Below are 13,826 nucleotides of genomic sequence, written 5' to 3'. Positions count from 1 at the left end.
CACTTCAGGTTTCTGACCCTTGCTCAGAAGAGGAGGGAATGGGTAGATTGAGATATTCATTTCCCTTTGGTTATGCCCTGAAAGGGAAAAAGAAGGCATCTGCATCCTTTCTTACTGTAGCCATCTTGTGTAGCTGGTGAGTCACTTTAACTCACAGAGGTAAAAAAGATTATTCCCTCCTCCCCACGAAAGCAGGGGGAGGGGAGAGGCTTTATGTTTTCAGAAAATGGTTACTCTATGAAAAGAAAGGTTTAGGGGGAGATGCAGTCTGGTGCTTTAAAGAATCAGTTAAGTGTATATATGCAATGAACTATACTGTGTAAATAATAAAATGCAGGCAGGTGGTACGTAGTCACAAACAATTTTGTTGTATGACACCACACTGAAAAAGCAGGCTTTGTTCACACAGAGATGCAACATTTTTCAATTATTTCATTAGTCAACTGTTGAGGCCAGGTTTTTCCTAATCTCTTCAGAAGACATTAAGACTTTTTTAGGTTTTACCAGCCAATGTCCACTGTTTAACTACTGGCTGCTGCCTGCTGCAGAGCCTGGACTTATTTCCAGTCCCAGTTAACAACGGTTTAGATCAGGTGGGATGGCCAGCACAGCATCGCATCAATCTGGAGATATGTTTCATCACAACAGATGGCTGGCATGGCCAGCAGTCCCTGTCACTGGAGAACCTGTGCTGGTTTGTGCATCAGTGGGAGACACCCATGGGCAGGTGTGCCTTTTGGGCACTGGGCAGAATGGTAGGTGTCGTAAAAGAGAACTAGAAGGTGGGATAGGCTTGTTTGGTCCAATAATTAAAGCCACAGATAAACACTTAGCTAGCAGATGGCTGCTGTGGAATAAGCAGCCACTGCCACCCAGTTGTTTGTCATCACCCCGCTGGCAGCAGCAACTTCCTCCTCCCCCACAGGACTGGCCGCAGGGATCACTGATTCACACCTCAGTGCAGAAACTGATGATTTGGCTTCAGAGGCCGGCAAATGTGAGCCGGTGCTAAGCCTGCCCTTTTCACTAAAGCATCTGGCTCCTGCTGGCAAGGGCTGTAGACTTCATCAGAGGAGCAGGAACAAGGAGTTGGCAGCCTTATTCTTCCATAGCCGTTGGCTACGCAAACCTGTGTCAGTGCTCTGAGGGGCAAGATAAAACCTACACAGATGTGGAGGAGGGAAAGAGCAAATGTGACTCATGCCATTATACAAAATGTCATTCTCATTGTTCAAGGTGACTTTAGAGAGGAGTTAGCAATAATACAAAGGAATTGAGTGAGGACCTGTTCAGGCTACAGATCTCCTCAAAAATCATGCTGAAAATTCAGAATCGTCTCCCATGAGAACTGGGGATAATTCTTACAGGGGCATCCCAATGGAGCTGGAAAGTCAGATCTAGCTCTTCTGATTCTGTCCCTGGGATTTGTATGACATCGTGCCTGCACATCCTTTGCATAGTTCATGGATATGAACGCTCTCTTGCACATTTTTCTAATCCCCTTGTGTATTAACATCTGAGCTATGTCACTTGTTGAAGAGTTCCCAGCACCGTGTCAGTGACAAATTGTGCTATGTTCTTGCTTTTAACCCACGTGTGTCCCTTGTCTTTTGGTAGAATCAGCCCTCCTCCCTTTCCATGCTGGACTTGCTCCACGTGGCTCGTGACATTGCTTGTGGGTGCCAGTACCTGGAGGAGAACCACTTCATTCACAGGTAGGTGAACACATCTGTGTCAGCATGGGCATGACTAGCATACAGGCCAGCATGGACTCGTAATGCCCTGCTTGGTATGTTTATGTCCTGCTGCACTCTAGTGGCTGGATACCTTTAAACAAGGTAGATAAAATCAGAATAATAGAAGCAATTAACACAAAAGCTGCTATAAATCAGGTTGCAGAGGTCTGTAGTTTTACCAAAGATCCTGAGCTCTGTCTCTGTGCCTGCCCTTGTGCAGCCTGTTTGGCTACTCTGCAAATGGAAACACAATCTCGTGATGGAAGTCTTCAAAGCTCTCCCTGTCATGAATTTTGCTTAGTGCCTTTCTGCTCATTCTGGAACCCTTTTCTTCTCCCTCTCAAAGAACGGCTGTACAAGTACAGCCAGAGGTACAATACCTGCCCCTGCAGAACAGGGTGCTTGGCAAGTGTCTAAAATTCTGACCATTGAGTAGAGATTGAGTAGAGAAGGATTGTAGTTCACTCTTCCAAAAGAGTTACCCACAAGGTATGCCACCATGTTATTCAGATCTCAGGGTTTACTTCAGCCCAGCAGAGGTGGAGCTGGAGCTTTACCTGCATACACAGATTCAGGCCCATACTGTCAGTCTTCAGAGCAACACGTGCTCATTGTTGTTCTTCCTGTCTCTGACAGTACAACACCCCTTTGACAATATTTGAACAAGCACGCTAGGAACAGGTCAGTGGATCATTCCCCAGACAGGTTGATGTTGGGACTAGTACACTGCTGAAATCAGCCCCACTGCTTGCAACTCCTTAGAGACTTAAAAATAGCTCCTGGGGTGAAGGGAGGCTCATGGGAGGCCCATCCTTTCAGCTGGAAGATGTTACATGAAATTTAAACAGGAAACATTAAAGAGCAGAACTGCTCCTGCTGTTGGGGTAGATTGAATTTGGGACATCACTAGTTATCCATAAACACTAACTTTTCTGGTTGTTGTGGGCTCTCTGCAGCTCAGGAAAGTAGGTACTATTCTTTGTTTTCTTTTTGGCTTGCAAAACTGTCGAATGATTAAGTGGTTCTTCTCTTTCTGTTGCTTTTCTTCCCTTTCCCTGTAGGGATATTGCTGCCAGGAACTGCCTCCTTACCTGTCGAGGGCCTGGGAGAGTGGCTAAAATTGGAGACTTTGGAATGGCCCGGGATATATACAGGTAGCAGAGCTAAGCCTAGAGTATCCACAGGTGGAAGCTCACTAAAATGAGGGAGGAGCAGTGTTTGCGCAGGAGAGCAGGCTTGTGTGCTGCTCCACGTAACCCTAGCAAGGCAGGAGTGGAGAGATCCCACCCTGATGAATCCCAGCTAATGCTTTTTTGGAGTTTGCCTTCACCTGTAGTTTAACTGTGCTCTGGAGACTTTTCTCACTCATGACAGCTTTCTTCTGGGTAATGAAGTCTGATGATCATGGAAGGCATTTTTCCTCCCTCTTGTACTCTGTTCTCAGTTTCTTGTCTTTACTTTCTCCGCACTGAATGGCATTGATGTGCCCTTTTGTTTGGTGGTCCCAAATCATTCTGAGTTTAATCTGTCTCCTTGATACTACCCCTGCCCGTTTGGTTTTGTGTCATCAGTAAATCTCCTCAATTTACTGCAGATAAAGGAGGAAGGTGCAGAGGAAGGTCAGGAAAATGTAATCACCCAAACTGGAATTCAGCCAGGACACAGGGTTAACTACTCTGCTCTTGCAAGAAGTGCCAGGAAATCTTTAATGACCATGAGCAGTCAGGGCTGCAGTTTGGTATCTCATCTTCCACATAGCACCTCCAGAAGCACCTGCTGTGCTGAGGAATTGATTTGCCTCCGACTCGGAGAAAGGAATGCCTTTTACTCAGTCACCTGCACTGTTTATTCCAGTGCCTTGCCTTCTTTTTTCCCTGCTTGGGGATTCTCCTATGCAATTACTAAGCCAGGCCTGATTCTGCTTAGCTTGAGATCTGACAGTATCACAGCCTGAGGTGATGCAAACAGAGAGCTACCTTCAAAAACCCACGTGTATCAGAGCTGGGTTTTGGGGTGTTTTTTGCCTCCTCTCTCTCCCTTCACAAAGAGCCCCCACTCTGCCCCACTGTCAAGTGGGACTCTGCTGGGACAAAGTAGCATCTGTCACACTCACACAATCAGCAGAACCAACTGCCAAGATGAACGCTTTGGTGCTGAGTTTTCAAAGGTGCCTTTGAAGTTTGCACATGTTTCTGTGTCCAGGAATATCCTTTGGATGCTTAGGCTGTGTAGTTATGAACAGTGATAGCAGCTTGCATGAGCAGCCTCCTGCAGCTGCCAGCACAGGATTTGGGGCTTGTAGGTTTTATTTTAAATGACGATTACACTAAAGGACTGATGTAATTCCTGTCACAGGAGCACGGAAGGTGGTTTTTGTACTACTGCCCCAGCTCTAATGGCCAAGCTTCCTCCTCCTCAAGCTCCTTGTTCTTAGAAAGGGTTTGAGATTTCGCCTGCAGTGCTTTAGACTGGGTATATATGGGACAGGCGTTGTTTATTTTTGGTGGGGATGCTCAAGGTGACCACATGTGAGATGAGGTGGAGAGCTTGCTGTGGCTGAAAAGTGCAGGAGGATGGCTCTGCCAGCAGCAGTTTACTGTGTGAGTAATTCACTAGGAGTAGGCACACAGATAAGGATAATTTGGGTTTACCAGATCAGGCTTAAAGCGAGGGAGATTAGACCTGTCCTTCCATGGTCTGCCCATTTCCACTATTTTTGTAAGAAAGAACAGGTCTCTTCAGCATTTTCTCTGCCATGCTGTTTTGCCTAAATTAGTCTCTCCTCTGGCTCATAATTTTAGTATTTGTAATTATAAAAATCCCAGATTAATGGCATGTTCTGAATTCTTGGCTGACTCTTTGTTTTGTTTGTTCTTTGCAGAGCCAGCTACTATCGGAAAGGTGGGTGTGCAATGTTGCCCGTCAAATGGATGCCTCCTGAGGCTTTCATGGAAGGGATATTTACGTCAAAAACAGACACATGGTGCGCTTCCTTTCCTTCTCTGTCCCGTCTGTCTGTGTTGTAACCCCTTTTGTAAAGTGTGAATATTTTGTAAAAAACACATGTTCTTGTTCATTTCTCCTTTACTGAAGAGGCAAGCTGGGTCTTTCAGAGCCAGCAATCTTGGAGGAGGCAAGGGAACAGAAAGATCAGGTGTGCTGCTGGGGAGGTGAGCAGGCAGGGAAGGGAGGTTGAGGCAGATGCAGGTGCTGCTTTGCTGCTACAGGGAGGAAGGCCTTAGTTCCATACCGAGGAAAGCAGCACGGGAGACTGCAGGCAGGATCCATCCTGTCAGTGAGGGAGAAGGGCATCATGTGCTGTGGCTTTCATCGTTCTCCTGGCCTGCAACAGTACTTTAAGCTCTTGAGTTGCTGGTGGCCAGAGGAGGGGGAGGGAAATTGGGCAAGCAGGAGGCAAGAGCTCAGGACGTAGGGGAAGGGGCTGGTGGTCAGGACACAGCTCCTGAGCAAGCCCCAGCAGAGGGGTGGAGGTGCACTCTCCGTACAGCTGAGCTGCTGCCTGTCTCAGCACCGAGTGGAAGAGTTTCCCATTGCTGCACATAGCCCTTTGCAATTTTAAGCAACAAGATGATGATTTCCAAGCAGCTGACCAGATGAATGCTTTGGAGGGGGTTCTGTCCCAGCCATTGTCCCAGGGCTTTGCAGGCCACACCACACAGGCCCAGGGCTGTGGTGTTAGCTAGGGAATGTTTTTATTGTACTCTGAGCTATAGGTTGGGGCTATGGGGCTCAGAGCATCAGTGGGGATTCACTGGCATGTTATTTCACACAGGGTAGCTTATTCAAGAGAAAAAGTTTTGTCATAAGCAATCAGGCCACTGCTCCATTCAGTCCTGTCTCCAGCAGTGGCTCATGTCTCAGAAAAGCATAACCTGACTTTCACATTTGTTACATCTAGTTGAACAGTGCTGAGTACAAGGGCAAAGCAACCACATTTAGCTACCTATATCATAGACTTCACTCACGTAACAGTCAACTACTAGTATTCATTAAATTCATTAAATGATTCAAAGTCCACCATTACAACTGTGCAGCTTATTTATGTCTGAATCCTGCAGCAGTGATTTCCACAAGCTGCCTCAGCACAAACTGCAAAGAGCAATGCTGACACTACTGCACCTAAGGGCATTGCCCCTCAGTTATGGCCATTCCTGTATCCTTACTTTGTTTTCATTCGCTTCTGTATTCAGGTCCTTTGGCGTATTGCTGTGGGAGATATTCTCTTTGGGATACATGCCCTACCCTAGCAAAAGTAACCAGGAGGTTCTGGAGTTTGTCACCAATGGAGGAAGGATGGATCCACCTAAAAACTGCCCTGGCCCTGTGTATGAGATTTTAACTTTGATATATTCATGCAAATAAGTTTCTGCTTCAAATGCTGTTCTCTAGTCAAAAGTTAATGACTTTTAAGATTTATCTTATCGTGGCTGATCTGCCTTACTGGACTTGAGTGGCAGTGACTTTACTACTGTTTAATTTTTTGTCTGTTTTGGACAATAACTCAGGGCCCCGTTGAGAAGTACTGGCCACTGCTTGTTTGGTCAAAGATGGTGCCATATTTCTGTGTCTTAGGTTAGCTGTGAAACTGCAAGTGCGTAAGACTGTTCACAGGTAGAGAAAACTGGGCTCCATTATCTGCAGCCCTGCCTACCTTTAGTGAATTGTCCAGGGGATTTCAGGTGGGTGAGTTATTTCTGCGATGTGCTGTGGATTTTACCGCATGGGTGGCCACATTTCAGTGGTTACCAGTACATCAGTTGTCCGACTCTGGGGAAGGCAGAGCACTCTTACTTATTAGAAGTCAGAGTGGTGATGCATGCTTATGGTTTCTAAGCTGCAGTGACTAACTGTTATGTACCAACAGGATCTGCCATTTATGAGCATCTCCCGTTCTGCTCTTTCAGATATCGCATTATGACCCAGTGTTGGCAGCACCAGCCTGAAGACCGGCCAAATTTTGCCATAATCCTGGAGAGGATTGAGTACTGCACTCAGGTATCACTGTTCATTTGTCTCGAATTTGATGGGTGGAGAGGATTCTTCTTGAGGAGTGGTCTAGGCAAGTCAGAACATGAGATGAGAAGGCAGCACTGCATTACTGCAGTCAGCGTTCCAGGGAGACTGACATCAGCCTGGGACCAGTGGCTGGGATGTTTACCTCATTGGGTGGTTGATCCTTCTTGTCTTTCAGTGCTGAAAGGCACAGGCTTACACAAGCTGACACAGCTTTACAAATAGCAGACCCGTAGCTCTTCTTCTGCTTAGAAAGGCACAGGTTCCAACAAGCAAAAAAAGCTAAGACAGGCCAGCACCCGTATGCACTTCACATCCTTCACGTCAGCCACTCCATCCCAGTGTTTACACTTAAGACATGGTCAGCACTGAGGAGAAATGGTCCTGGCTCAGAGCACCCTTTGCAGGTGGCTTCTGCAGCTGCAGATTTTCTGAATCTGACTGCACTGGAGAAGGCAGGGTGGAGACAGCCATGCTAAAGGAATGGAGATTATAAGGCTAGGCAATGGGGAAAAGGATGTGGCTGGCTTTCCAGGCTGAAATCTGATTTTTTTTTCTTTTTTTACCACCATTTTCAGCTTATGAAGAGTGGAGTAGTTTGAAAAATGTTTTGCTGCCTGCATCAGCGCAGGCTTCTTGTGTGGCCTCACACAGTTATTTGCCTTAGTCAGTTTGCTTTCCCTTGCTGTTTGGGAGGCTTGGTCTATTTTTCATGTGTGTTTGGATACTAGGATTGGGAGGCATTGTTTTCTGCTATCTATAGCATGCCATGGCATCTAGAAATAGTTAAAGGTTGCCCAGATCACCACGTTTTTTCTGTTTAATTTTCAAAACTGTTTAAATAGCTCAGAACTGCAGTCCCTATGGATGGAGGCTTCAAGGGGTCTGCCAGTATTGCATTCTCTCTGCATTCCCATTCCTCCCTTGTCGTGTGGAGGCAATACCTTCATGGCTGAAACTTTCTCAATATTATCTGAGAATGTTATGAACTTTGAGAAGATATAGAATCCAAAACAACATTCCCACAGGAAATTTGGCTGGACATAGAAAGTGTTTTTCATTGATTTTGTGCCTCTGCTGTACTGTGATGCGTTTTAGCTTTGCTTTTTTTTTTTTTAAAGAGTTTGATTTTAAGGGTATCCCATTGCATTTCACAGCTAACTGCATTTTGTCAGCATCCTCTACACATGGAATGTGGGCTCTGGGTAGTGGGAACAATGTTCTGTGATCATAGCATGACAGCTGTCAGACGTGTCGGGATTTTTAATCAAGTCCGAGTATGCATGATGGTAGCAGACTTTGAGAAATTCTCATTGTTCTCCCCGGCAGGATCCAGATGTCATCAACACCGCTTTGCCGGTAGAATATGGCCCATCAGCTGAGGAGGAGGAGAAGGTAGCGATGCACCCCGATGATCCAGAAGGAATTCCTCCTCTCTTGGTCTCCACACACCAAGACAGAAAGGACGACAAGCAAACTCTGCCATCTCCACCACCCCTGCCATCAGCCATCACTGCTGGAAAACCTCTAGGGAAAGTGGGAGCCTTGGAACCACCGGTGCCGGGGAAGGTGCAGTCAGCCTCAGCGGGGGGACATATCAACATGGCCTATGCCCAGTCCAATCCCCCCTCTGAGCTGCACAAGAGCCGGGGCTCCAGAAACAAGCCCACCAACCTCTGGAATCCAACCTATGGCTCCTGGTTTGCGGAGAAGCAGGCCAGCAAAAACAGTTCTCTGCTGGAGAAGGAGACGCCTGAGAGGGAGAATTTGGGACAGGAAGGAAACTGTACTGTGGGGCCCAACATTGTGACTGGCAGGCTGCCAGGCTCCTCCCTGCTATTAGAGCCATCGTCCCTAACAGCAAGTGTTAAAGAAGTGCCTCTCTTTAGGCTCCGCCACTTCCCCTGTGGCAATGTCAACTACGGATACCAACAGCAGGGCTTACCCTTGGAAGCCTCCACGCCACCTTGCGCTAGCAGTTACGAGGACCCCGTCCTTAGAAGCAAGAGCCTCATAACCCAGCAGGGGCTGTGAGAGCCCTCTACCCTCTTGACTTTTCCCCCTGTGGCCCCTGAGCCTTGAAGAGATGTCCTGTTACCCAGTACGCCACGAGCGAGGGATCTGTCAGCATTACCTTCCATTTTGTGCCAACTTGCTCCAAAAGTGCCACCCTCGAAGCTGTAATTTCAACTAACCTGAGCGGCTTCAAATCACCAGAGCCCCAATGCAGTAAAAGAAACAAGGCGGGGGGGGGGGAGAGGGGGAAGGATACGGGAAACAGATGTTAACTGCAAGGCCCAGCTGCTGTTGCATCAACTCATACGCATGGTTGTTGTCGTGCCCTTCCTGTGAGCTTTTCTCAGTTGTGCATTCTCTGCTTAAGTGTAAAGTCACCGCTTACTGCCTTGAGTGTGTCATGTCTGGGGTTTTCCGTGCCAAACTTGTGGTTGCTGTGGAACACCTGGAGATCTCCTGCAGCTGGCAGAGGTTATAGTGGGTTTGGGGAGAGCATCCTCCATCCAAACCACAAAAGGATACAACAGCACTGAATGGCGACGTGACGGCGCATTCCCAAGTTGTGTTCCAGCTACAGTCCAGTCTTTGAAAGTCCTTGAATGCACAGCAGTTATGGGGGTGTTGGCAGGGCCATAGGAAGATGCTGGTCATACTGCATCGCTTGAAGGAGAGAGGGGGAGGAAGCATAGAGGATGGGTGTAGATGCTATGAGGCATTCCGGGTTGGTGGGGCGGGGTTGGTTTGGCTGGGGTTTTTGTTTTGTTTTCTTTTTCTTGTGCTTAAGCACTAAAACTGAGTAAAGCCCTTTAAAATTGCTTCTGTCCTACAAAAGTAGGAAGGTCCTTCATCAGGAACTTGTGCGTGTCAAGTGGGACTGAGGTGAAGTTTTAAAGGACCAAGGTCATGAGAGAAACTTTCCCCGTGCCCTGAAAATGGACAGCCACCTGCATACCTCAGAGGTGTACAATTGCCTTTGACATACCCTGTACAAACAAGAACATAAACGCGGAAGACTACATCGTGCCACAATCCGGATGCCAGATACTGTCTGTATTTGAAGGGTTTAGAGCCCTTGTTCCTTTAACAAAATACGTGTATGATAGTGGTTTAAAGACAAACACTGCATTGACTCATTTTGTACACCTTGTGCATGGAAAAATATTCCAGTTAAGTGTATTGTCAAAACATAGATGTAGGAAATAATTCATGTGTAAAGATGTGCATTAGTAACTTCAACTTAAGGTTGCAAGGAGCTGTTTTAGCATGAACGCTATCCGAAAAAGGGGTGCCTATTTCCATAGAAATGGGTCTACTGGAGCATCAGCAAAAGGAATGTGAAGGTTTTCTTCAGTCCGAGACTCTTCGTTTCAGTGAAGTGACTCTGAATCTGGCCCTGGATCCAAACACTGAGGTAAGCGCCCTGTCTTCATAAGGGAACAAACCAGAAACCATCATATACATCCTCCTAACCTTTGAGATGTACAGACTGAAATCAGAGGGCTTGGTTTGGGCCACCACCCTTGTAAAAAAAACGTAAGAGGGGGGGAAGTAGTGTGCTCTCCTAACCTGCCTTTCTGAAATCTCTGATACACAGAACTGAAACCCTTTTTTACAGGAATGCCAAAATTGTGTGTGGTGGTTGGTTAACAGGGCTGTGCTCTTGTGTTGGGAAGCTTGTCAGGGGCTGCTCTGAATTTCCTGTTTGCCTGCTAGGGATCCATCATGCTGCCGCTGCATGGCATGGCCTTCTTTAGCTTGGACTAAGAGAATATTTGTGATCTCCAAGGTTATTAGGCTCACAGCTCTTGCCATGAAACAGGCACTGGGGAGGGATTCTGTCTAGCTTAGGACTGTGTTAGTGTCACACTGGTGTCTCTTTCTCGCTCAGTAAACTCAGTGCGGTAGTTTTCTGGAGTCTCAGGAAAGCTGATTAATTCAGGAGGTAAGCACTATCAGAATAATTTCTTACACTAGTATATTATTCACATATAATAGCAATTTTCATTTAAATATTCCAGCTTTCTCATTTTCGGAAGGGCTGAAGCTCCTCATTTTCTTTAGCTCTTCTTTGCATAGGAGCACACTCAGTTTTTGCTGCCCTGCCTCTTAAGTGTTACTGAGGACAGAATCTGACCTGTATACTGATGAGTGTTCTTAAAAGAATACACAGGAACAAAAATTTGCAAAAAGTTAATGATCTTTGACTAGCCGAAATTATTAATGCTTGGATCTGGGGCAGCAGCTCTGATGCGGCACAAATGCAGATAAGCTGCCAGGTTATGATGTTAAAGGTAGCATTTCTAAAGATGCTTTAAAACCGCAAGCAGCAAAAGATGATTATAAGTTTGTGGGGGTGAAGGGGGAAAGGCAGGCTTTCCCCAACCATATGGTGATAGCATCATTACTGCTCTGCAGCTTGTGCTGTGCGGTTATTGTATCATAGAATTTCAACTGAAATGCTCTTACAGAATGGGAGTTGTAAAAAATGAAGGAGCTAAACATATTACAGCTTCCTACCTATGGAATACGTGAGATAATTCTGGTCAGGGGAAATGGTGAATTACTACTGAAATTCTCCAGTCTGCTGGGTACAGTACATTGAGATGAATACTGTTCAGCACTAGCAGTTGGTTTTAAATAAGCTTCCTCCCACTGTCTCCAGTGTAAAATGCTTTGTTGTGGGTTTTTTTGTGTTGGGTTTTGGTTTGTTCTTTTTCTTCTTAAATCCCCCCCTCTTAACTCTTTGAATTTAGAGGAATTCAGAAATCTAGTTTGGGCCTATTTGCAATGTAAAAAAACGTAACATCTGAGCTCTTCCACAGCAAGCATTTAGTTTGGTACCCCTGTGTGCTGTCCCAGCACAGTACCCCAGTTTGCAAAAATCGTTTTGTAAATATAGATGTTAATCAAATCTTGCCACTCGTGCGTGTGTGTAAAGAGCTAATTCACTTGACGCAGGTGTATGGAGACTTCACAGAATTTATTTTAGCATTTCTCCTACAACATCTGGAAGTGTTCATGTTTCTTCTGTTCCAGTTTCTAGCAGTTTCATTCTAGCACTTTTTCTATAGCTGTACGCCATTAGCAAGAGCATTTTGTCCAGTATGAACAAGGAATTTTTAACTTCTGCGTGTAGAAAGACTCACCTGTTCAGTTCTCAGAGCTGCAGGGAACAGAAGGGGCTTAAGTCACCATGAGCTCACCAGACGAAAGCAACCTGTCCTGTAAATCCCAAATTCCCTTAATAAACCCCTCCACGCTAGGCCTACAGTGTTGCGGGGGGGGGGGGGGGGTGTTCAGGTTATTTTAACCCTTTTACCCATTTTTGTCTGTGACATTTTTTTAAAATATGGTTTATTGAAACAATGTAAATTTTTTTAAGGAACTTGTTTTAAGACCGTTAATCTTTTTCATTGGCAATATTTACATTCTTATGTGTCTTCCTCACTCTACAGTGGAAAAGCAGGAAGCAGTATGGTCTACAGGATGTAAAGCACGACTGGGAAAATCCTGTGCTACCACTCTCATATGCTGAAAACGGCTTATTTCCATGTGGATGTTACCTGTTTCCTATAGACGCTAGGTAGGTTTCCGAATCTGTAAGCTGGTGAAGGTGAACTAGGTTGGGCTGCCTGTTTAGCTACCTTTCCAGTTGTCCTTTCATCTTCCTTTTTGCTACTGAACCTTGTTTCTCCATCATGTGCCTGGAAATGAAGCAAGGCAAGAAGTTTGGGTGGTTCTGCTTCCTCGAGGCGCAGTGGAAGGAGTGGGGAGAGGGGCTTTGCTGTAGCAAGGGAAGGAGGTACAGGTACCACAGGTTGAAAGCACGAGGGCTGCCTTAATTTGGCCGAGTCAGCCTTTCACAGCGGTGTAGTATCGCGGGTCCACTGGCTTCCCTCCCCCTGTGGTCACAAAAGGACGCAGGCTCAGCATGAGAGCAGCTGCAGCACCGCTGGGCGCAGTTGTGTATACACTGCATGATGTAAGAGGTCTGAAATAGGCTATGAAGGAGTTAACTTTGCATGTCTGCTCCTGTTACTGAGCCTATCTTCTGGGTGACAAGAACCTTGACATAGGAATAGCATAAAACAGCCTTTCACAGCAGCAAAGACATCGCCGTTTGTCTGTCCCAAAGTTAAACCCATCACAGAATGTCCGAATTGTCCGCATCTGGCTTCTTTTAGTAACAAGCTTCATTATAGGAGTGTCTGTCTCATGTACAGCAGTTTATCCAACATTGTTTATAAAGGAAGGGCCTGTGCACTTCAGGGATACTATGAAGAAAAATACTAATATATGGTCATTGAGTATTTTGTATTGAATAGTGTATTTGTATTGTAAACAAGTGTAGTGAACCACAAGGCATGAAGACAAATAAAATTCCTGTAGCTGGCTTTCTCTGTGTTGGGCTGTGTAATGATTGGATCAGCGTCGGAGGGAGGTCTCTGGACATCAATTTTTACTTGGTAAAGTTACAGAAGTATTAAGGTACACCGAAACACAAAGGAGCAGGTGTGGTGCTAAACTGAGACAGCCACCTTTCTGGCTCGCAGCAGCATGTTTAAGACTTGTTTGCATTGCAAATGTCATACTTCCAAGTTTCTGCCAGAGAAAGGTGCTGTTCCTTCTACTACAAACCAGCAAGGTTGGCTTTTACCTACAGGAAACTGGCCAGTATAAAAAGAGAACAAAGTATATGGTCAAAGAGAGCATTTGGGTGTGTTTATTCCTAAGTGTTTATGTCCAAAGACAGCATTTTTCTTTGAGTCTGGACACAGACTTTGAGTAGGTCTAATTATAAGCTGTATTTTAACACAGTGGAGTGTCAGTATTGAGGCCTGTGACAAGCGTTAAGAAGAGGTAACTCCTGCCCTGAAATGCTCACTTCTTTCCCCTCGCTGTACCACTCCTATGCCACAGGGAGCTGCTTTCTCAAGAAATGGTCCTTGAAAATATGACTGACCTATCTATAACCCTTATTCTCCTTCACTTGCTTATCCACATGCTTGTTCTCCTGCAGGACAGTGCTGTGGCTTAGTT

At 45.9% G+C, this 13,826-nt stretch overlaps 1 protein-coding gene across 1 annotated transcript in view; it reads left to right on the top strand.

The window, feature by feature from the left end:
* ALK (ALK receptor tyrosine kinase) overlaps positions 1-8,804 on the top strand; it is a 320,097-nt gene extending 311,293 nt beyond the window's left edge. Inside the window, exons 24-29 of the mRNA XM_075706949.1 lie at positions 1,618-1,715; positions 2,798-2,890; positions 4,618-4,719; positions 5,948-6,082; positions 6,662-6,752; positions 8,100-8,804. Coding sequence (XP_075563064.1) covers positions 1,618-1,715; positions 2,798-2,890; positions 4,618-4,719; positions 5,948-6,082; positions 6,662-6,752; positions 8,100-8,804 — 1,224 coding nt within the window. The remainder of the gene's footprint in view (positions 1-1,617; positions 1,716-2,797; positions 2,891-4,617; positions 4,720-5,947; positions 6,083-6,661; positions 6,753-8,099) is intronic.
* Positions 8,805-13,826: the final 5,022 nt, after the last annotated feature.

Source organism: Pelecanus crispus, chromosome 3, assembly GCF_030463565.1.
Source record: "Pelecanus crispus isolate bPelCri1 chromosome 3, bPelCri1.pri, whole genome shotgun sequence".
Lineage (NCBI taxonomy): Eukaryota > Metazoa > Chordata > Aves > Pelecaniformes > Pelecanidae > Pelecanus > Pelecanus crispus.
This window is presented reverse-complemented; position numbering and strand designations above follow the sequence as displayed.